Below are 25,380 nucleotides of genomic sequence, written 5' to 3' on the forward strand. Positions count from 1 at the left end.
TTCAAAATACATGCACCATCTCAGTGATAATTAAAAAAATCCTAGAAGGTACATTACCCGTGAATCCATGCTGCTTTGCCATTTTTCTCCATTTTAGAATGCTAGATTGTTCCTTATCAGTTTCCACTTCCTCCACAGCAATAATCTCAGCGGTGCGCACTGAAAAGCTCTCTGCCAAAACTTATTGGCCATGTCAGAAAAGTAGAGTTGATAAAAGACAAATCAGTTAGACAATGGTTAGTCAATATCTGAAAAAAGCTAGATTTCCCCCAATGTCATAAATGGAACACAGGTGGTTTTCTTGTGGTATAGATTACCTGCCTTTCCTTAGATATTTTTAAATAAATAAAAACATTCAGAATTTTCTCAACATGGGACTGAGGCAAAAAATATTTGATGCTTGAACACTCATGCATAGGGTTGCCAACCTCCAGGTAGTAGCTGGAGATCTCCTGCTATTACAACTGATCTCCAGTCGATAGAGATCAGATCACCTGGAGAAAAATGGCCGCTTTGGCAATTGAACTCTATGGCATTGAAGTCCCTCCCCAAACCCCACCCTCCTCAGGCTCCGCCCCAAAAATCTCCCGTTGGTGGCGAAGAGGGACCTGGCAACCCTATATGGCATTGAAGTGCCTCCCCAACCCCCGCCCTCCTCAGGCTCTGCCCCAAAAACCTCCCACCTGTGGCGAAGAGGGACCTGACAACCCTACTTTGAAGTTAGGCAGGTCAAGGTATTTAGTGTATTTGAAACTTACTGTTGCATTCGCCGCAACAGTAGCATACAAAGCAGTGTACAAAAGCAGCAAATTTTAGATTAAAATTAAGAAAATATCCTCCAATAGCTTGTTTAAGAAACAGAAGTGCCATCAAAAATATTATGTCATTATGTCCAAGGCATATTAATTACCTAATTGGCGGGATCAATATCTTAAAGGTAGACCCCCTTGGAACTTTGTGTTCCCCACTCTGATTTTCTTGAATGGGAGTACAAATTGCATAAACAACAGTGGCAATAGCAACAAAAACAACTTTTGAATGCAATTATCATTACTTAATTATTATTACTTAATTTATAATTAATTATTTAAATTATACTTAAATTATATTTAAATTATAAAAAATATACTTAAATTATTACTTAAAATTATACTTAAATTATTACTTAAAATTACACTTAAATTACTTAAATTATAATTACTTAATTACTTATTATTATTATTACTTAAGAAGTATACCTGGTCCTTCATGGAAGGCTCAGCTCACCTAGGGTGCCAGAGCCAAAGATGAGCAGCACGGTTACTCACGGGGTGGGGGGGAGCAGACCTGACGAATTAGAAATGTTGCCAATGGGAAGAGTACATTGAGGTGAAATCGGAAACAATCACATGCAGCAGTGATGTGACTGCATATTTAAAAATCAAAACTTGGCTTCTCATAATCAGTTGTAGACGTTTGTTGAAGGCCGGCTTTTCCTACCTTGGCAAGTAAATCCTGCAATATGAATTTGCTTCCTCCTATCAGTGGAATGAACATATGTGGCATGGCAATCAACGAAGGCAAAAGAAGAGATGTTTTTATTTAGTTACTTCATTTAGACCCTGCCTTTCTTCCTAATGGGGACCCAAAGTGGCTTACATCATTCTCCTCTCCTCCATTTTACCTCGCAAAGGAAGGTTAGGCTGAGAGTGTGTGACTGGCCCAAGGTCACCCTGTAAACTGCCATGGCACAAGTGGGGATTTGAACCTGAGTGGGGATTCCACATCTGACACTCTAACCACTATACTACACTGGTTCCATATTCCATTTATTTTAAAAACTTAAAATGAAAAAGTGCAAGCGAAAAGAAGGGCTATTCCAGCAAAGGCAGGATCTCATAATTGCTGAGTGCGACCAGTAAATTACACCCAAGAAAAGGCTCCGTTTCTGACCCTACCATAATTAATTGAAGACTCTACAGTGCATTAGTTATCGAAAAGCAAACACTCCTTTCTTCTGACACATCATTACATATCATTACATAGTAACACATTTAGGCCTTAGGGCTAGGGTTGCCAACCCCAAGTTAGGAAATTCCTGGAGATCTGTGGGAGGATGCTGCGGAGGGTGGGGTTTGGGGAGGGGAGGGAACTCATCAGGGAAGTGATGCCATAGAGACTACCATCCAAAGCTGCCTTTTCCTCCAGGGGAACTGATCTCTTTACTCTAGAGATCAATTATAATGCTGGGAGATCTCCAGGCAACTCTAGGCAGAGTTGACAACCCCCAGATGGGGCCTGGAAATCTCCCAGAATTAGAATTGATCTCCAGGCAACAGAAATCAGTTCCCATGGAGAAAATGGGTGCTTTGAAATGTGGATTCTGTGACATTATACCCCACTGAGTTCCTATCCCTCCCAAAACCATTCCCTCCCCAGGCTCCACCCCCAAAATCTCTAGGTATTTCCTAACCCACCGTTTGCAACCCTAGTCACAAGGGTCTCACTAAATGTATGCCTGAGAGCTGCACATCATACAAAGGTATCATAGAAACATAGAACTGGAAGGGATCTCAGGGATCATCTAGTCCAACCCCTACACAATACAGGAAATTCACAGCTCTCCCCCCCACACCCCCACTGACCCCTGCTCTACGCCCTGATTCAAACCATCCCCTCCAAGATATTACAGGTGCTTAGCTAGAGTTTGAACTGACCACATGTACCTATGCTGTCTTTTATTCGTTTATTTATTTACTGAAACTGGTATTTACTGATTTATTTATTTACTGATTTTATTCATTCATTTATTTATTTACTGATAGCTGCTCTCAACATTCCAAGGATAAGGAGCATGCTCTGGGTGTCTTTTTAAAATTTACAAACTAATGTTTTTCTGCATACCTGGGGAGCCCCTACCCCCTCAGTATGGAGAAAACCCGTACCCTGGCTAATGTAAATTAAAAGTCAGTAACTGTGAAGTCCTGAACAGAGCTACACCCTTCTAAGGTCACTTACTGCAATTATTTTTGTTTAGGATCACACTGTAAATATGTGGAAGGTACTTGCCTAATAAATATTTCCTTATAAACCTGCCATAGTGCTTAGTGGAGGGAGGGTAGCATGGCCTGATCTCAGATTTCAGAAGCTAAGTAGGGTTGGTACTTGGAAGGGAGACCTCCAAGGAAGACTCTGCAGAGGAAGGCAATGACAAACCACCTCTGCTTCTCACTTGCCTTGAAAGCCCCTTGCCTGGGGTCGCCATAAGTCAGCTGCGACTTGACGGGCACACAACCGTTAGCGTATTGAATCAGGTCCAGATCCCCTCTCTGCCATGGAAGCTTGCTGAGTCAGCTTGGGCCAGTCACACACTTTCAGCCCAACATCACTCATAGGGTTGTTGGGAGGATAAAATGGAGGGGAAGAGAATGATGTTGGCTGCTTTGGGTCCCTATTTGGAGAGAAAGGCCTGGTATAAATGAAATAAATAAATAAATAAATAAAAGTGGCCTGTATTTTGCAACTATCAGAGCCACACAGATTTTTTTTCAAAAATCTCTTAAACTTTAATTTTAAACAACTGGCTTCAAACATAATGTATGCAATAAGTACAGGAGGTATGGCTGGCTTCTCTTCATGCCTCATGGTTCTATTCAAGCCTGTAAAATGCCACTGACTAGATGCATTTCTCTGACATTCTCTTGTTTGTTACATTCCATTGTGAGATATGTTTCATTATTTGCTTGATGCCACATTCCAGGGGTTTCCTGGACTGTCTCTGAAATGTACATAGCTGCTCTGATAAGTAGGAAGAACTGAATAACTGAACCCAGCATTCAGATTATGGGGAAATCCTGATGGTTTCACTCGCCTCTCATCAACCCCACCGCTTGCAAGTTCAACTAGAAGCAATTAGGTGAAGGGTGTTTCATTATATTAGTAGTTCAGTGTATGTTGCTACTGAAACAACTGCAAACACCAAGTTTTTCAATGCTCATCTTGGAAGCCTGCCAACCCCCTAGTGAACTTTGCAGGATAGAAGGAAGAAATGAGAAACAGCTGTCTTTAGCAAAGCAGCTAAACCAACAGCCTAACAGGACTAAATAGGCTGATCAAATGTACCTGCTGAACAAGCAAAAGGGTATTAAGATAGAATGTGCACTTAAGAAGAGGTGCCATATTCCAGTATGAACCAATTTACTCTCTGTAGCATTAGCAGCAATTCTGTTAGGAATTCAGATAATAGAAATATTTTATAAACCTGAATTAGCCAGCATAATGTTCCTGAGATTTATCTATGGTAACAGACTTATCAATTAGAATTAAAGTGATTCTCTCAAAAACAGTGATGTCAAGAGAATCACACTGTGTAGAGACACATTATTTGCATAAACTGGAAAGTGTGGTGTAGTTGTTAGAGTACCAGACTAGGATCTGGGACACACAGGTTCAAATCCCTACTTTGTCATGGCAGCTTGCTGAGTGACCTTGGGCTAGTCACACACTCTCAGCCTAACCTACTTCACAGATTATAAAATGGAGCAGAGGAGATATGCTGGCCATTGGCTGTAACATCAATAAACGGAGCAGAGGAGAAGGATGCAAGCTGTTTTGGGTTCCCACTGGGAAGATGGGGTACAAATAAATAAACAAACATAATGACTGAGTGGATTCTTAGGATAGTACAGATACTTGAAGGCCTCTAAGCAAAAACATTTGACAGTTTCCAAGTACAGTCTGCATGTTCATTGGCTAGGATATAAGAAGTGTGAACCATAAAGGCTTATGGGTAGCACACTGGTTTATGTAGACTGCTGTGCTGACAGCCACGATGCAAACCTTGCACGAGCAGCACCAGTGTCAAAGTGAGTACATAAATGACCCAATGGCATACAACATATTTCTTTTCCCAGTGCTAGGATTTCTCAGCCATAGTGCTCCTTTGGAGCTTCAAATTCTGCAATTGGGGAAAGTGTAAAAGACATGCAACTTGATTCATGGCGTTGAGTTACTGCTTACGTACATGATGATCCAGAATACGGTATGCTACCTTAACAGAGTGTTTTTCCTCACCCAAAGCCACGAAGAGGTCAATGATACAGAGCTTAAGAAATAAAACGTAAAAAACCAGACGAGCAAGAGGAAGTTGCCTGAACAGAGTGAAAAATATGTCAAGCTGGTTAACCAATGACAAAAAGAAGTTGGTGATTCATAATGTATAGATGAGTGAAGGAGGGAGGAGCTCTTAAAGTTCTCCAAAGGGCAACAAGGGCATAAAACAAAGACACAAAAAGAGGACACAACACTGAAGGGAATGAGTCAAACAGAGATCATTTAGAAGGAACTTGGTTGGAGAGGGTGTTTCCCAGTTCTCAGGCCTGTAAGCCGCTTAACCAAGTCCCCCAAAGGGAAGCTTCCTTGCCATAATCATAGAGTTGCCAACTCTGGCTTGGGCAATTTCAGGAGATTTGGGGGCAGTGCCTGTGGAGAGTGAAGTTGGAGGGAAAGAAACTGCTCAGCAGGCATGTGATGCCATAAAGTCCACCCTCCAAAGCTGCCATTTCCACCAGGGGGGCACCTCTTAGTAGTCTGGAGGTCAGCTGTAATTTCAGGAGAACTTCAGGCCCCACCTACTGTACACAAATTACCTTTCAAAAAAACAGATGGGTATACGCTGTAGTTTAAAGGATGCCAGGTTTGCACAAGCAGAAGGGTAGGTTCTAAGAAGCATCCTTCCCTCGCCACACTACAGATGAATTCAAATGATCACTACCACATTAGCTATGTAACCATTTTAGTGAGCTGGTCATCTGCAGGCAGGATAACATGGTGGGAGGCAACTGCGGAATCCCCAAAAATAGGTCTGTTGCCAATGGACATGATGATGTTGGTGCAGAAGTGGGAAAGGATTTGAATGGCAGAGGTGGCAGATGGGGAAAGGGATACTGCACCTCTCTCACATGCATGGCTTTTAGTTGCAACTTTCCCCTATAGTTGCTTTCCTTTTGCTTGATTTACCCATACATACACCTTGGAACTTGGGCTGAGGAAAATGGCTGAGCTAAAGGTTACAGAGGATTAACAGCAGAAGGACTCCCCTGCTACTTCTCTCCCATAATTGGATCTCTTCTGCCATTTTGCATGTCAGTAGCATTTTTAAAAAAATGATATTTCCATAAATAAAGATATCCCACTTACTGGCTAAGCTCTTCATCTCAAGCCATGCTTCGATGTGCCCCTGCCCGCATTGGTAGGTAGGTAGCAACTCGAAAGAGGGCTTTCTTCCCCTGTCTCTGGAGTGCCTAACCCTTGGAGGGCTGCCTAGCACCTATGTGGTTGTCTAAATATTTGTTTGTCCTAGCTTTTATTTGAGATTACCCCACTCTGGAGTCAATTCTTTTATTATTTCTGTGGATGGCATTCTTCCTTCTTTTATGATGGCTCTGGGTTGCTCATATGATGTTTGAGTGACACTGCATTGTTAGTACTTTGGCTAATCGACTGAATAGTCTTAGAGTTTGTCTGGGTTACCTTTATTTGGCTGTGTTATTTTAACTTTAATTTTGATTGTGTGACCATTGTTTTTATGTATGGTAGCCAACAGGCATGAAAAAGAATGCCCTGTCCCTTTACCAGAGGCGTAACATTAGGGAAATAGGTGGCTGAGGCTCTCTTTGGAATGGAGCTAAACAATATCACCTGGTAAAGGACACTCCATTAAGCCTTTATTAAAGGGACAGAATATTGCCTGTTGACAACCCTATATTTATACCACTAGCTGCCTCTACCAGTTTTCTGGATAGATGGGATAAAATCTACTAATGCTGCCAATCTCCAGGCGGGGCCTGGAGATCTACCAGAATTACAACTGATCTTCAGATTACAGAGGTCAGTTCCCCTGGAGAAAATGGCATTATATTCTGTTGAGGTCCCTTCCTTCCCCAAACTCTGTCCTCCCCAGGCTCTAACCTCCAAATCCCCAGGACTTTCTCAACCCGGAGTTAGCAATACTACTACTAATTAAACAAATAACCTACACCAGTAATCTTCAGTGTGGTGCCCATGGTCACTGGGTTTGCCAACTGGCTTGAAGAAAAATGTCCTGCCTCTTTAACAGAAGCTCCATGTGTAGAAATGGCAGTTGAACCTTTTCATGGCATGGAAGTAAATAACATCACCTAGTGAATAACATTTTTCCTCTGGCAAGTTGTTGTTGGTTTTTTTATATGCCAACTTTCTCTACCAGTTAAGGGGAAATCAAACCTGCTGACAATCACCTTCCCTTCCCCACAACAGACAACCTGTGGGGTAGGTGGGGCTGAGCAAGTGTGACGAGTCCAAGGTCACCTAACTAGCTTCATGTGTATGAGTGGGGAAACAAATCCAGTTCACCAGATTAGCCTCCGCCACTCATGCAGAAAAGTGGGGAATCAAACCCAGTTCTCCAGATCAGACTCCACCGCTCCAAAACACTACTCTTAGCCACTACACCACACTGGCTCTCCTGTGGGTTGGCAACCCTGTAGGTACCATGGTGGTTCCTAGGATACAACTACTACTTCCCCAAAGCACAAGAGCCAATCCTGGCTTTCCCTCAATTAACTGGAGCAGGTGCTTTAGAAGAGCTCTTTGTATCTGTAAGAAGGGCCTATTAGAAAAAACCTGCTTACATCCCAGAGGACACTTGAGTTGGAAACTCCCAACTTTTTCTGGCTCTACCCCGCCCAGGGGAGCCATTTAGAGGTAGCACCCACTCCTTTGGGTTGCCAACCTCCAAGTGGTCACAACCCACAATAATTACTTAGCTGTACTAGAATATGTTATTCAAAAAAACCACAGCTGTATGGCTTATATTTTCTTTCTTAAACTTACTACTACTGAAGAGCTTATTGTTATGTTACCCAAAATAAAGTGTTGGCTACAATAAATTTTCTTATGCCAAAGTCTTTTTTATATAATGTTATAAACCAAAACAATTTTATACAACAATTATAATAACTCAAATTGCTGCCAAACAGTCTCTCTTAGCAATTTGTGCTTTAAACAATTCAAATCTTCACCATAAACCAAAAGAAATTACAAAAACAGTCCATGTAGTTCATATTAGGTTGGACAGCTTCCTGGTGAGTGGTGCTGTACAAATACAAAATATAAAAACGGCCAGGGGTGGCTGAAGAAATTTCTTTTGAAACAGCATTACTCACCGGGAAGCTGTCCCACCTAATATGAACTACATGGACTGTTTTTGTAATTTCTTTTGATTTATGGTGAAGATTTGAATCGTTTAAAGCACAAAGTGCTAAGAAAGACTGGCAGCAATTTGAGTTATTATAACTGTTGTATAAAATTGTTTTGGTTTACAATATTATGTAAAAAAGACTTTGGCATAAGAAGATTTATTATAGCCAACACCTTATTTTGGGTAACATAACAATAAGCTCTTCAATAGTAGTAAGTTTGAGAAAGAAAACATAAGCCATACAGCTGTGTTTTTTTTAATAACCTCCAAGCAATGGCTGGAGATCTCCAGCTATTATAACTGATCTCCAGGGGTCAGAGATCAGCTCACCTGGAGAAAATGGCTGCTTTGGAAGATGGACTCTATGGCATTATAGCCAATTGAAGTCCTTCCTCTCCCCAACCCTCAGGTTCCACCCCCAAAACCTCCAGATGTTTCCTAACCCAAAGCTGGGAAACCTACCAAATCTCAAAATCCCCAGTGCCCACTATCATAACAAGGTCAGGGACTCCTGACCTTGCAATCTTCATTCTGAAAACTCATGAGGCAGCTTACAACAATGAAGAATAAAACCATGCTATTATAATGTAGCAATATAGTAAAGGTGGTCTTGCCTTCTGTAAGCCATTGATGGAGCCCAAGAAGGCACGGGTCAGGGGACAATTGGCCAGGCAATGGACAACTGTGCCTACCAAGTGGTAAGGCCATCCTTCCTTTCCCACCCTATTGTGTCTTTTATCTCTCCACACCTGCTGGATCCATTATTCAAGTAACCACATTCTTATTCTTCCCACCATTCCCAAAACATGTTATTGTCTACAAGAGGCAATTAAAAACACACACCATGTAGCCTAAAACGAACTATGCAAACTTGCATCTTTATGCTAATGACAGTGGATTGGATCCTACCAGCTTTTCTCCAGGCAAAACAGAGAGGAGGGACCCCTTTTGACCATCAAAAGGCTATGCTCTGCATTACATGGGGGAAAAGCCATGTGAGACAGAGGCCACAGCAGGCCTTGATCAATTTTCTTTGGCTCTAGACACATATTTCAGTCTTCAGGGTTATGTACGACCATATTTTCTAATTACTGCTTGGCACCACAATGAAATTTCTAGGCGCCATGGGGACCTGATGCGTGGGATTTGTCAAGCCCCAGGCTACAGTAAGGAGGGGAGTCAGGTGAGATGAAACAGAAAATCTGGCTGGATCCAACCCATGATCTCTAGTGCAGAACCTTGAAGAGCCTGTTTGTATCAACTCCAGTTTCAGTTTGGGGTGGGGAACTGTTGCTTTGGCCTGTTGCAGTAAAAACAGCCGTGTCTTGCAGCACAGGGCTTTCAAGTGGAACCTCTCCTATAGAGCAGGGCACAAGCTAAGAAAGCTACAGCTGAGGGCCTCAGATTGCTAGCAGCCTCTAAATACTAAAAATGACTAAATTACTTTTGGGGAGGGTAATGTTATGGGGTCTCTTAAACTCTACATAGCTTAGGGCCCTGTATATGGCTACCAAGAACTTAACGTCCATGTTCATATGCTCAGAAGTCAGTGCTGCAGAAACCAGTAAGCCTTGCTCTCCAAGAAAATGCATGTAGCACACTGTGAATCTGTGCAGGGCAATTCTATTTGGGTTGACTTCAAAGTGACTTTAAAGGAACAGGCTGCTTTTCTGTTTTTTTGACAGCGCATCTGTGCGTTTAGCAGCTCTGTGGCTGGCAGAAATTTAGCAGGGAGAGTTTTCCCAGTCATGGAGACAGTGATGGAAAATTTCAGTGGTTGGATTTTTTTAACTGCTAGAGAACTGTTAAGGAGTTGTGCTGGGATGTGAATCAGGAAGATGGCAGGGGGGAAACTTCACAAATGGAACAGGATTGTAGCTAATGTTGTTTAATTACATACAAAGTGAGCACAGTCTATAGTTCATACACAGCTTGCTAGAAGTTATTATTCATTTTTGCTTGATGAGAGTTAAGAAGAAGAGTTGGTTTTTATACCCCGCTTTTCTCGACCTTTAAGCGGCTTACAATCACCTTCCCTTCCCCTCCTCACAACAGACGCTTTGTGAGGCCGATGGGGCGGAGAGAGTACTGAGAGAACTGTGACTAGCCCAAGGTCATTCAGCAGGCTTCATGTGGAGGAGTAAGGAATCAAACCCGGTTCTCCAGATTAACGACCGCAGCTCCTAACCACTACACCATGCTAATTCTTAAGGTATTGAAAGGGTTAAAATGCTTGACATTCTTACATCACTTCCTATAAGGGAGACCTGCCCCATCCCCTACTCTGTTGCTAATGACTTCATTTGACTGCCAACTTTTCCTAGGTAAAGATAATTTAGCCTTCAGTCTGATCTTGGTGCTTTATTTATCTGACCTTTCCCCTTTACAGACTCATACTTTATTATTTATGGGGTTTTGGTTTTCACTTTGATGTTTTCTGATTACATAACAATTTCCTGTTCCTGTTATGGCAAATTCAGATTAAAAAATGTGAGGAATATTACTACTACTTTCAAAATGTGTAACAACCCAAGCAATAGCTGAAAGTCTCAGCTCGAGTTTATATAGGCTATATTCATTTGAAAATCAGCCAATTGACAGACAACGCATAGGCCAGATCAGGAAATATTTGCATCATAAAATATACAAAGGAAGCAGACAGAACTTGCAGAAGTAGCACAAAAGATTATGGGAATGTTTTTTTTTTTAAATGTCCATGAAACCAGGTGAGCCATCCTTGTTATTAAACCTCCTTATCAAAATAAGCAGGAGCTCTTTCAAGAGATGTTTTGCTCGGTGCAGCCTCTGTTGTAAGGACGCATATAACTTCAGGTAAAGAATTAATTGCACAGTCTTTAAACTTTGGCACAGTATCCTAATTAAGACCTGTGCTAAGCTCAAGGCTTAGAACATGCTGTGATCAAGGTCTTGCTTTGGGGGAGTTTTGTGCATATGTTTTTGTAGCACAGAGAGAGTAGTTGAAGAATAGAACATTTCTCAAACTCAGGAGAAATAAGACTTGGAAGAATGGCCATTGCAGGGTGTGTGTGTGGAGGGTGTTCTGCAGATCCTGATTCTGTACTGATTTCAGCTTCATAAACACTTGAAAAATGACTTAAACTTCTAGTCGTTTCTCTTGCCAGGCAGGACTTGTTCAGCCATTATTAAAGAAGCCTGGGCTTACTTATAACCTCTTTGGTATTAGAAAAAAGAAGGAGAGTTGGTTTTTATATGCTGGCTTTCTCTACCACTTAAGGAAGACTCAAACTGGCTTACAATCACCTTCCCTTCCCCGCAACAGACACCCTGTGAGGTAGGTGGGGCTGAGAGGGCTCTAAGAGAGCTGTGACTAGCCCAAGGTCGCCCAGCAGGATTCATGTGTAAGAGTGGGGAAACCGACCCGGTTCTCCAGATTAGAGTCCACAGCTCCAAACCACCGTTCTTAACCACTACACCATGCTGGCTCTCCAAAGGATGGGGCTAGCAGAATTATGGGGAACCACATGGTAGAGACCACCGATAGTGATGTGCAGCCATCCTTCATAACCTAGAGGAATCAGTTACTTGCTAGCCAGTCAAAACTATGCGTTCTAGGAGAGGCTACTGAAATCTGAAGTTAAAAGGTGGTATCAGCACAACGACCCAGGTCTTGACAAGCAACAGAAGAGAGAACTCACTGAGGGCAGTTCCCTATGGCAAAAAATAAAATAAAAATGCTGCACGTCCACAGGCGAAACAAATGTGTAACTTCTGGGCCATCTCATGATGGCCCAGAGAGATCCACCCACCGTGGGAGCTTTGAAATCTGCAGCTTTAGTGGCGATGAGATCCAAGTGAAGCCCATGGGTGGAAAGTGTAGTAGGGGCTGGTCATGATTGGTCTAAAGCTACCTCTGTGAGGAGGCAAAGGAGTGATCCACATCAAATGTGCTTTGCCCACCCAAGCATTCCTGGTTGTCCAGAGCAACGATTCTCTGTCTGATCTGCAAGAATGTGAATGGTGGCCATAGCACGACCTGAAGTCTACAAGAACATGATTTGCGCCTTGGTGGTCAGCTCAGAAATCATCTGCTGTCCACAACTGAATCTGATGCACAAATAAGTATGTGCACCTGGTCCATGACATGATCACCCGCAAGCAATTTCTGTGGCCACGGCCCCGATTATCGCAGGAACTGCTGATGGCATAAGTGACTAACTAACTGGTTGTGTGAACCAGATGACGTGTGTATCCAATAAATGGACAGGTCCTCAGCAGTCTGCAGGTGGGGAAAAAAAACTAGGGCTTTGTCACTCTTAAGTGCCCCTTAAAGAAAGTGCCCCTTAAAGAAATGACCTTTTGGAAGGTCTTTATTTGTTGACTTTATGTTTGCTTTATTTATTTACATTATTTATAGTTCATCTTTCTCACAGGGACTCAAGGTGGATTGTCAAATAGGAATGATTCACAACTGAAATCTGGCATAATCATCACCAAACTTTTACTGGTTGTTGTTCCAAGTAAGGCAGCCCAAAAGCTCTCTGAGCTGAGAGTGTGGGCTATAAATATTTTAAATGGTGGACATCCAAGCCAAACTTATAACTATATGTTCATACTATTAACGATCTTCAGTTATTTAATAAACAGATATATCCAACATACAAACATTACATATGTTGTTTTCCTAATAGGCTTTGGGGCTGCTGCTAACCACTAAAACCCACCAACTGATGAGTTCCAAGTCCCCGTTCATCAATCTATAAGGAGACAATCTTCTAGGGCATGCTTTATAACCACTTTTTAGAATGGCCTTTTAAATCACAACAGAATGCTGACAAGAACAAAAAGCTTTCTGAAAATGAAACAAAAAGTTGCTTTAACAATGATGCCCTTAACAAAGAAATACTACAAGAAGGGAAACTACAACCCAGGAGAGATCTTGAGAGATTCCCTTTAGACCATCATCCAAGGAGAGGTTCTGCAGACTCTAATTGTGTTCAGGAAGGCACAACTTTTATTACGCTATGAAACATCTCAACAACTTCTCAGCACTACCCCCCTACCCGCCAACTTGGGGCTGCCAGCGAGCAAGGGGTTTTAACAGATGGCCACTTCCTAAGGTCAGGATGCTTCAAATGTTTTGCACTCTGGATCAAAAGCATACACATTTGTTTATTTTAAACTATTGATGTTCTGCCTTTCCCTGCCTTTGAGGCACATTAGAAGAAAAGAATACCCAACCATATTAAGAACTGGGCAGTTTTGAAACCATTTGGACCAAAGCTGCCTGAATGCCATCTACTTGGTCTCCTGCCCAGGCCTGTAATTCCAGAGGGTTAGCTGTGTTAAGTCTATAGCAGCAAAGAGGATTCTCTAGTGGCACTTTAAAGATTAATGTGATTTTATTCCCATCGTCAACTTACATGGATGCGAGTCCATTTCTTCAGATGCAGCCTAGTAGTATGTCAAAGATAGATAATGGAATACAACTGTGTTTGCCTTTCAATCCAGGAGGGCAGCTATGTTAGTCTGTCACCACAACACCAAACAAGAGCCTTGTGGCTCCTTAAAAGACGGACAAAATTGGATCCCAGGGGTCAGCCTTTGTGGACCAGAGCCCTCTTCTGCAGTTGCATGGGGCAGATCCTCACTAAGCAGCTGTTTCATATAGGACAGCGGTTCCCAACCTTTTTTTGACCAGGGACCACTAGGACTTTTTTGTTCGGTGCAGGGACCCCAAGGTTCAAAATAAAAATTCCGGGAATTTGAAAATAAACTTTACTCATAACTGTTAGTTAAACATTAAACTTAGAATAATTTTTGAATATATATTTTTATCACAGAGAACTTTTAATTGAAAATATTAATTTATTATGGGTTTAGAACTTTGTTTCGCGGCCCTTAATTTAGTTCTCGCAGACCCCCGGGGGTCCACAGACCCCTGGTTGGGAACCAGCGATGTAGGAGAATGGGGATGCAACCTGGTTGCCCGGTTTCCAACCATCCCCAGTTACCCCTCCCCGCACACCTCCCCCCCCCCCACACACGGGGGCGTTGCATCCTTGAAGCCGTGAAATGAATGGACGACAAGGGCCCAGCGCTTAGCGGAGAGCCCTGGCTGCTTGCGCGAAAACCCAGATGTACGGGTATGCGGTTGTGGTTATCCGCGGGGGGAGGGAACGAGGGGCGCTCTTCGCAGGCTCAGAGTTTAGCTTTTCCGCACCTCTTCCTCGGCCCCCGCCGCTGAAAAGAGCTGCCTGGTCTTCCCCCCCCCCCGCCGCCACTCACCTTCCCCCCGGGACGAGGGCGGCGGGGGCAGGTGCCATTCCAAGACCTCCCCGTCTAAGGTGACCTCCCAGGCACGTTGATCCAGCACCAGCGAGGAGCGGAGGCAGCTCCGTTCCTCCATCGCCCCGCCGCGGCCGGTGTCCTTGGCTAAGGTGCCATGAGGGTGGGAGCGGTGGGCCGGCGGCCGGCCGCGGACGATGGTCGAGGCCGCCGAGCGCGCCTCCGCCGCGCGACGGCGGAGAGTCGGTTAGCCTTCAGAATTTGCGCCTCCGCTCCTCAGGGCGCATGCGCGCGCCAGGCTTGCTTGCGCACGCCCCGCCGCCCCGGCCGAAGCCGCCCGTGCCCTTCCCCGCCCCCTCGTTGCCCTCACTGGTTCTTCTCGCTCTTGCGGCGCTGGCGGAGAAGGAAGGAAAAGCCGCCGGGGGGGGGGGGGGAGGCGTGCGACGTCGCCGGTCCGGCCCTCCCGCTTATGTAAGCATTTGCACAGGGCAGAGAGAAGAAGCGAGAGGGTTTTTTTTTTTTTTAGTGGGGGGGGGGCAGGGGAAAAGCTTGAAAAGTCTCGCAAGGACTTAAAAAAAAAACAAAAAACCAACCCCAGTGGTAATCCTTACTGGATCGTTCCCTTTTTCTAAGTAAACATTTTCAGAAGCTAGTACAAAAGATCTAGGGCGAAAACGCACGGGCGCTTGAGGCTCCTTTCTTCCCTGTTCCAGCCAGGATCCGGCCAGGATCGAACGCACGGACGTGCCTTCGATCCTGGCTGGATCCTGGCTGGAACAGGGAAGAAAGGAGGCTCAAGCGCCCGTGCGTTTTCGCCCTAAGTTTAATACGGTCCAAGACCAGCATAAAAACATACCAGATTCAGAAGCTGGTAAGAAGCAGCAAGATTAAAACACGCGCACACACACACACCCTCTCTCCCATCAGACCCTTTCCAGGGAAGGAGAGAAAGATTTCTGCTTCTCTCTGTCCTGCTGGATAGCTCCCTTTTCCCTATGCGAGCATTTCCCTTTGTTTCTTTAAAGAGGCAGAACATACTGCAGAACCGGCAACGCATCTTAAAAACGCTCCTCCTGGAATAAGCCCCACTAGGTAACATGGGGCTTACTTCTGAGTTAAGCCTGTTGAAGATTGCTCCCTAAATCCGTTCAGTTGAGCTGAAGCTGAACCCATCGAGGACAGAGGCCCTGCGGCTCAGCCGGGGCATAGTGCCAACTCCCGGCTCTTGACGGCGTGCGGTTAACACCTGTGCTTGCTGCCAGGAGCCTGGTTGTGACCTTGGATGCCTCCTTATCTATGGAGGCTCAGGTCACAGTTGCAGCCCGATCAGCTTTTTTCCGTCTCCACCGGGCCCAGCGGTTGGTGCCATACCTCTCCCGCCCCGATTTAGCTAGTGATCCATGCAACGGTCACCTCCAGGCTAGACTACTGTAACTCGCTCTATGTAGGGCTGCCCTTGAGGCTGACTCGAAAACTCCGGCTGGTACAAAATTCTGCGGCGAGGCGTCTTACGGGGTCCTCATCGCAGGCTCATATTATGGCAGTGCTTAAACAGCTGCACTGGCTCCAGCTGGAATATCGGGTCAGATTCAAGGTGCTGGCTATTACCTTAAAAGCCTTACACAGTCTGGGAACTTTGTATCTGTGGGACTGCCTCTCCTGGTATGTTTCCCAGAAGACTCTTCGTTCAGCTTGTACCAACCTTTTGGTGGTCCCCAGCCCAAGGAGTGTCTGGCTGGCCTTAACCAGGGCTAAGGCTTTCTCTGCCCTGGCCCCTGCCTGGTGGGAAAGTCTCTCTAGTGAGACGACTAGAGTTCCTCAAAGAGTTCCGCAGGGCCTTTAAAACAAAGCTATTCCACCAGGATTATGGTTGAGGCCAGCTACGGTTCCTATATATACAGTAAATGCTGGTTTCCCTTACCTACCCACTGCAGTAATACCTTTTTTATTCAATCTGGTATTTTCCTCCTGGTCACCTAGCTGAAGTTTGTGTGTGTTGCGATTTGTATTTTAGAGGTGCCTAGGTAATTTAATATAATGCTTATATGATTTTATTGGACTATTTTTAAATGTTTTAATGCTTTTATTGATTTAAAAGGACTTTTAAAGTTTGTAAGCTGCTCTGAGCCCGGCTTTGGCTGGGGAGAGCGGAGTAATAAATGGAAATAATAATAATAATAATTATAATTATAATTTTAATTATAGATGCACTGAGCCACTGCAGGAGACCTTGCAGAGAGCTCGGTCTGAAGCAGATCCTGAGCAGAACACTGGTCATTCTTTTCTCCTAATTAACTTGCGAATAAAACAGCAGGAGAGTCTTGTGTGGCACTTTAAAAGACTGATTGATCATGGCATTTCTTGAATCAGAGGTCACTTCCTCAGATGCATGAGCAGGCTTTGTTATTTTGGCCGCAGCAAACAAACCTGGCTACCCTTCTGGACTTAGTCTCCTCCTCAGTTAATTCTATGGGAATGGTTTCCAGGGAAATATGCCAATGATTTATCGTGTCATTGGTAATAATTCCAAAAAAGTAGCTGTGTTAATCTATGGCAGCAAAAATTAAACAGGAGTCTTGTGGCACCATAAAATCTTACAAATTTTTATCTTAGCATAAGCTTTTGTGGCCTCTGACAAAGTGGGCTGTGTAATCCACAAAGGTTTCTGCTAGGATAAAAACTTGCTTGTCTTCCAGGTGCCATAAGACTCCTGTCTACTTTGGCCATGGGTCCAACTTTCTACCTTAATCGAGTGACTCATACTCAGAGCTCTCCTGTCTGTTGCTTTGGTCTTGGACTCTATCCAAACTGGGCGTTCCCAACTTTTTTTGTTACAAACTCTGTTCTGCTTCAGAGCTTCCCTTTCTGCTCCAGGGTATGAAACCGGACACTCTACCTAACAGAGGGCCAGGGAAGATAAGAGCAGAGAAGCAAACTGCTGTTGCCAAAACTGACAAAACCATGCCACTGTTCAATAGGCTGTTGAAAGTTCCTGTCAGAGTACATAAATGTGGTAGTCTTTAAGGTGTCACCGCACTCTTCCTTAGCTATGGCTATCCAGCTGAACCTGACTGATGGGACCCAAACAAAATAATGTCCAGCTGCATTTTTTAATTTTTTTTGAGAATGACCACAGTTACCAAGGATGCTAAAAATAGTTTTCCCAAAATGCCTTGCCTTGCTAAATCACAGGATAGTGACTGTGGTTTGTGTGAGTGTTTTTAAGCCAGCTATTAACATACACATTGCAACAGCCAAATTTTCCCAGTCTTAAGATGCTGTTTGCCAGTTAATATGCTTTCTCATATTTTCATCTTAAATGTATAGGTCATTTCCTATTAGATGGGCAAATAGTTCCAATTAAGGTGAAAAAGTGTTAGTTTCTGTTTGTGATGTCATTTTGGTAGGACACATAATGTAGGTGTTTCCCAAAATCACAGGGCAGAAGCAGACAATGGAAATGACAGAAGAAAATACAAAGCAAATCAATCTGGTAAATAATTTCTGTCTCTCTCTGTCTGATACATTTTTATTTTGCCCTTTCACCAAGGAGATTAGAGCAGCATACATGGTTCTCGGGTCCCCATTTTATTCTCACAACTGTCAGGTACTTGAGATTAACAGAATGTGACTGGCCCAAGGTCACCCAATCAACTTCATGGCAGAGTGGGAATCTGATCCCAGAACCATCCAACACCACATTGGCTATATTTCTAAAATTGCATCCCAAGTTACTTTCAGGCTCTAAAGTTATAAAATGGGCCTCCTGGAGAAGGTAAAAGACCTCCAGAGGGTAGGCACAAATTTCCCAGGAAGGAGATTCTCAGCTGTCAGACTCAGAAACATCTCCCCCCCACCCCCACCCCCACACACTAACAGAGATTTATATTGTAATTCTATTCAGAGTTACACTGAACTAAACCTACTGGACTAACTCTGTATAAGATGGCACTGTTAGCGTGCCTGGGCTCACTATGGAAGCTGCAGAGAGTAAGGAAGCATATGTGACCCTCTGGACTTCACAGTTCCTTCATCCCTTGCTTCCTTTTCCAGCTAGCCCACTGGGTTTAGGAAGAAATCTTGAGATGTCTTCCTTTAATGCCATTGTGGGAAGAATCTTCCAGTACTTGGAGCTGTGTGCAAGAGTCTTAAATATTCACTTGAGAAAGGGATGGCCACCACCTGGAGACTGGCAACCCTAAAAAGAAAGCAGGTTTTTTCTTCCATTTATCTCTTCTTGAAACAAAGTTTTTGTTGGAGTAAAGGCTCAGCATGCTTGGACACTGGAGGGCGCTATATTTCCCTTTGCCCTAGAACCAGACCATATATAGGTGTAATGCCTCTCTGTCTATGCTGGGAGCTTCTCTCTGACTTCTCTTTCTGTGCCATTGTTCTCTCTCTCCTGGTAGTCTTGCATGAGGCATAAAGCTTCTGCAAATATCTCCTGTCCAAGCAAACCAGGAGCACACCTGTTCTCTCATACTTACAAACACGTGTTGCTGGATTAGCTGGCCACTTGTAATGGGGAATAGTATTATGTATATTAGGCTTCTGTTTCTTCTACTACAAATTGCCTGTGAATGCAAATCTGTGTGTGTTAAATGGTGTCAAGTCGCTTCCAACTCATGGAGACCTTATGAATGAATGACCTCCAAAACATCCTATTGTTAACAGCCTTGCTCAGATCTTGCAAACTGAGGGCTGTGGATTCCTTTATTGAGTCAACTCATCTCATGGTGGGTCTTCCTTTTTTCCTTCAGCCTTCAACTTTTCGTAGCATTATTGTCTTTTACAGTGATTTTTCTCTTCTCATAATGTGACCAAGTGCAATAGCTTCTGTTTAGTCACTTTAGCTTCTAGGGAGAGTTCAGGCTTGATTTGATCTAGAACCCACTTATTTGTTTTTCTGGTGGGACACATTATCTGTAAAACTCTCCTCCAACACCATATTTCAAAAGAATCCACTTTCTTCTTGTCAGCTTTCTTCACTGTCCAACTTTCATACCCATACATGGTAAGAAGGAATACTGTGGTATGAATTATCTCGATCTTGGTCACCAGCAACACATCCGTACACTTAAGTAGGGTTGCCAGCCTGTAGGCTGGAGATCTGCTATTACAACAGATCTCCAGGCAACTGAGATCAGTTCACTTGGACATAATGGCCATTTTGGAAGGTGGACTCTACAGCATTATACCTTGCTGAGGTCCCTCCCCTCCCCAAGTCTCACCCTCCTCAGGCTCCACCCCCAAAATCTCCAGGCATTTCCCAACCCAGAGCTTCTCCCTGTCCACTCTCTCCAAACCATGCATAATTTTATAGACTTCTATCATGTCTCCCCTTAACTGCCTTATTTCCAAGCTAAATTGCCCTAAGCGTTCTAACCGCTCCTCATAGGGCAGTTGCTCTAGCCCCTGGATCATTTTGGTTTTTCTTTTCTTTTCTGCACCTTCTCAAGCTCTGCAATATCCTTTTTTAAGTTCGGTGACCAGAGCTGTACACAGTGTTCCCAGTGTGGTTTCACCATAGATTTGTACAAGGGCAGTACGATAGTAGTTTTATTCTTTATTCCTTGTCTAATTATGGCCAGCATGGAATTTGCCTTTTTTACAGCAGCCACACTGGATTGACATCTTCATCGAGCTATCCACTACCACTTCAAGCTCCCATTCTTGGTCTGTCGCTGCCAGCACAGATCCCATCAGTGTATATGTTAAGTTGGGATTTTTTGCTCCAATATGCATCACTTTACACTTGCTCACATTGAATTTCATTTGCCATTTTAATGCCCATTCCTCCAGTTTGCCATTTTAATGCCCCATTCCTCCAGTTTGAAGAGATCCTTTTGGAGCTCTTCACATTCTGATTTTGTTTTAGCCACCCTAAATTTGATGTCATCTGAAAACTTGGCCACCTTGCTGTTCACCCATTATTCCAGGTCATTGATGATCTCTTGTGCCTCTTCCTTTTCTGAATCCAGCTTGAACATATTTTGGCATATTTTTGTTAAAATTTTGATGGACTCTGTTTCTGTGGTTTGGAACAGCTCTATTGATATCCCATCTACTCCTGGTGATTTGTTTTTCCCAATTGCTCTCAGAGCAGCTTGCTGCAGTTACTAAAACTGTAGGTTCTTCTTCAAAAGATTCTTCTTGGAAGAAATCTGTCATGCTTTCATCTCTTCTATACAGTTCTTCAATGTATTGCTCCCGTCTTTTCTGTATTTTGTCCTGTTCAGTGAATGTATTTCCATTTTGATCTTTCAGCATGCTTAAGAGTGTTTTAAATTTCCCTTGGAACAGATCTCTTGTTCTTTCTTTTTTGTTCTCTTCCATTTCTTTACACTGGTTATTCTAATAGTGTTCTTTCTCTCTGCATACCAGTTGCTGGAACACTACATTTAGACCTTTGCTTCTATTTCTGTCACCTTTTACAATTGCTTCTCTTCTGTCTTTAGCCATTTTAAGAGTTTCATCAGTCATCCATTGAGGCTTTTCCTTTTTTTCGGCTACAGGAATAGTCTTTGCACATTCTTCCTTTATAATATCTCTGGTTCCATCCCATAGTTCTTTTGGTTCATGTTTAGTTGAATTTAGTAATGCCAATCTGTTCTTTACTTGGTTTTTAAACTCTTCAGGAATGTTATTTAGATTGTATTTTGGCAAAAAAAAAAACTTCTCTAAAAGTAAGTTTTATATCTTGCAATATACTAGCTTGAAGACAGCTTATTGCACATGCTTCCATGCTTTTGTGACTGGGTAGGTTTGTTATACTAAGCAATACATATGCCCTAATACTTTTTATGGGTAAATTTGCTACTTTCTTTTCATTGCTGCTCTGGCTTCCACACTACAAATAAAAAATTAAATAGGATTTTATGTTATTACATATTCAAGTGTGACCTTTTCCCCTTGTTGCTCTAAGTTAAGAGATAGCAACTGGACTACCTTCTGATGGGTGGTTTGGGTTGTAAAATGCTTGAAGCAATATTGCAATTCTTGCTCTGGGCACCTGTATGGTGGTTTTAAAATATGTAATTTAAACACTTAGCAAATAGCTTCCGCTGGAAATCATGCAGAAGATGCTGAGTTTCTTGAAACTATGAATAAGAAAGATCTTCAAATCCCCACTAACAGTGAAGTTCACCATGGGCAACTCCTCTTTCCTCTCTTTCCCTCCCTTATATAGTGACCATGAAATAAGCTAGTTGCTGGGAGAATCTTTGCCACCCGCAGCCTGCTGTTGGCAGCCAAAGCCAAAGCCAACTGAGGTGGTTCTTGCAGAAAGCTGACCTAACCACCATTAAATGTCAGCAGGTAGTGTTACTGGAACCCATCAAACTAAACATATAACTGCAGTTGTTCTATAGCTGCACTGTAGGGTTGCCAACCTCCAGGTTCTAGCTGGTGATCTCCTGCTATTAGAACTGATCTCCAGCCAATAGAGATCAGTTCACCTGGAGAATATGACTGGTTTGGCAATTGGACTCTATGACATTGAAGTCCCTCCCCTCTCCAAACCCCACCCTCCTTAGGCTCCACCCAAAAACCTCCCGCAGGTGGTGAAGAGGGACCTGGCAACCCTACTGCACTGGCTTCCACTTCATTGTTAGGCCTGTTGAAGTGGGACCCACTTCTAAACATAACTCCATTTTGAGGCCCCATTTACAAAGTAATTCTCAACTACTTTCCCCCTCCCTGCTAACATAAAAAGCAAGGATTTCACGTTCATCAACAGAGATGGAAAATGCAGTCTTAAGCAGAGTCATACCCTTCCAAGTCTACTGAAGTCGCATGAACACATGAAGCTGCCTTATACTGAATCAGACCCTTGGTCCATCAAAGTCAGCACTGTCTACTCTGACCAGCAGTGGCTCTCCAGGGTCTCAGGCAGAGGTCTTTCACATCTCCTACTTGCCTAGTCCCTTTAACTGGAGATGCCGGGGATTGAACCTGGGACCTTCTACATGCCAAGTAGATGTTCCACCACTCAGCTGTGGCCCCTCCTCTGTAAGTCGATGGATAATTCTGGTTATGGCTGTGCTGGTAGTCTCCTCTGAAGGTAGTTGTATCTTTTTCCATGTGCCAATCACATTTGTCTCAAAGATGCAGCAGAATGAACTGCTCCTAGCTGATGCTAGTTTGGAAGAGTAAGGTCAGAACACTGCAAACCAAACAAGACTTGTCCTGGGAATTCCGTGTTCTCGTCTGGTAGTGAATCATGCCACACAAGCAGTGGGCAGCTTCCTTTGTGGATGAATGTCTTGGGCTCATAGAAGCCTTTCTGGAAGTGAACTTTTCATGGCATGCTAGTTTGCCCTGGGACACAGTTTTAGAATCCATGGGTTAGATGACTGGCGAGATCTATGCTCTATGAGACTGGGGGTGGGGGGAGAGATGTAAGAGAAACAGTTGGTCCAGATCAAACCCACCAGAGTAACAGAGAGACAAATTCCTTTTGACTTTGCATGCTGAAAGCCATTCAGCACCGCTTGCCACTGAGCAGCATGCAGCAGTCTGAACAGAAGTGTTCACGAGACATCCTTTGAGTGATGGATGACATCGCTCTCTCTAAATGTTCTTTGGAGCCATTTTTATGCTTCTTTTAAAATAACACCGTGATTATGGGAAACCGTCTCGACTTCGGAGGGGCGAGAGCCCCAACAAATCCTGACAGCTTGTCAAGAGTGATTCTCTGCTTCTAGGCCTTAGTCATGCTGTTCTCATTTTAAGTGAAAGGCAATTGAGGGAAAGTTATTGACGTAGCAGAGGGTCTGGGAAGGAATCCAGAAGATAATTTGCTTTCCCACGGATGCAAATACTACACTCTAATATGATTCCCAGAGATTTAGGCAACACCCATTTCTCTTCCAAGCCTCTAAGTGCCCCTAAGAGGCAGAGTGAGATGCTAAAGAGAGCCTGTAAGGCTATCAATGGTTAAGGGTTTAAAGGACATCCAGCTTAGGATCCAACATCATTTGTGTCTCTTTTTGCTCTGTAGAATGCAATATGCACCCAGACCACTTCAACCTTTCAAAGAAATTCACAAAACGTGAAAACCTGCATAAATACCAGCTAATCTGCCCATGTATTCCTAGGGCTTAGTTCAGAACTCATACCAACTCATGGATTGTGCTAACCAGTTTGACATGCTAAATCCTAAGACCTTTTCAGAAATTACTGTCACATATACTGGGACCCTACCAACTACATGTAACCGGAGCATATACACTACTCATGATTCTTCCAATATGTGTAATCATCATATTGCATGAACAGGGGTGACACATGTACAACTTTGGCGCACGTGAATTAGGCTGCTGAGAGCCCCCATGGGCCCCTGGACAAAAATTCCATCTGGGTCCCCATGACCTTGATCCAAAACAAATACACCAAAGCAAATCGCTTGCCTTTCTGTTATTGTGAACAGAATAATAATTGTTACCTGGGAATAAGCCTCATTCTCAAGGGAAAAGAGCTCAGTGGGTATGTGATGCCACAGAATAAGCCCTCAGAAGCTGCCAGTTCCTTCAAGGCAACTGATCTCTCTAGTCTGGAGATCAGCTGGAATCCCAGGAGAACTCCAGACCCCATCTGCAGTCTGGCAACCCTAGACTGGTGTGATGTCTAAACCAAACCAATGTGGTATATTTGTGGATTTTTTTTTAAAGGACCAACCAACGTTTGTAAAGTTTCATTACTATGGCAGCCAGGAGATGATTTTTGCTCTCCACAGGGAGCCAGTTAAGTAGCTATTAACAAACTCGATCTCATTATAACAATGTTGGCTCAAACTGCTATAATCTGTAGCTGCCAGTTGTAAGGACAGCTCAACACATGTTAAAGCTTTGGGGTAGTGCAGGTTGCCCTGACCTGGATGGCCCAGGCTAGCCTGATCTCGTCAGATCTCAGAAGCTAATCAGGGTCAGCCCTGGTTAGTATTTGGATGGGAGACCACCAAGGAATACCAGGGTTGCTGTGCAGAGGAAGGCACTGGCAAACCACCTCTGTTAGTCTCTTGCCATGAAAACCCCAAAAAAGGGGTCGCCATAAGTCGGCTGCGACTTGACGGCACTTTGCACACACACACACAGTGCAGTGGAGCCTGAAAAGAATTGCAGGAGAGAGGACAGAAAATGGAGATCTTTTTTCTTGACCCGAATCTCCCCTCTAGGAAAGTTACAAGCTATTAGGGAGCCAAGCAGACAAGTTTTCCTTTCCCTTTGTTTTTGGACCTCTTTAACCGATGCTCAAATGCCCCCAACCTTCCTAGCCTCTACACTGTACAGGTCCATAAGCATGCTCATTCTCCAGCAGGCATAATATTTGGTATCAGAAGGAGGGCATTTTCCTTTTCTGTATTTATTTACTTTGTTTATATCCAGCCTTTCTCTCCAACGAGGACCCAAATGGCCTACATTGATCTCTTCTCCTCTTGTGAGGTAGGTTAGGCTGAGTGCCTGTGATTGGCCCAAGGTCACCCAGTGAGCTTCTTTGGCACAATGGGGATTTGACTCTGGCTCTCTTATGAGTTTGTATGCACATGTAGATAGCTCTAGCAATGAAAACTGCCATACTTCTAGAACAGGCAAATGTCACCTGAGCTCTCATGGCACATTTTCTGCTTCTCCAGACTGATGAAGTAGACCAATTTGGGTGGGTGCAGGATACTGAAACCATTTTATGTCACTATTTTGCCATAAATATTGATTCAAAAATATCCTTCAAAGAAACCATCACTGTCAGTTTATTCAAAAGAACATCACTATCTTGTTTGATGTTAAACATCATAGATAGAACCAAGCCTTTTGAAAAACAGAACACGTGGCTTCTCTTCTGTCACAAAAGGGTTGAAACTTTTATGAAGGAACTATTAATTGCATTTGATGGTAACA

At 43.6% G+C, this 25,380-nt stretch overlaps 1 protein-coding gene across 1 annotated transcript in view; it reads right to left on the reverse strand.

The window, feature by feature from the left end:
• Nucleotides 1–14,606, reverse strand: part of CERK (ceramide kinase) — a 47,794-nt gene extending 33,188 nt beyond the window's left edge. Inside the window, exons 1-2 of the mRNA XM_056846482.1 lie at nt 14,486–14,606; nt 58–171 (exon numbers count right to left, since the gene is read on the reverse strand). Coding sequence (XP_056702460.1) covers nt 58–171; nt 14,486–14,606 — 235 coding nt within the window. The remainder of the gene's footprint in view (nt 1–57; nt 172–14,485) is intronic.
• Between the last annotated feature and the right edge of the window lie 10,774 nt (nt 14,607–25,380).

Source organism: Euleptes europaea, chromosome 3 (genome assembly GCF_029931775.1).
Source record: "Euleptes europaea isolate rEulEur1 chromosome 3, rEulEur1.hap1, whole genome shotgun sequence".
In the NCBI taxonomy this organism is placed as follows: domain Eukaryota; kingdom Metazoa; phylum Chordata; class Lepidosauria; order Squamata; family Sphaerodactylidae; genus Euleptes; species Euleptes europaea.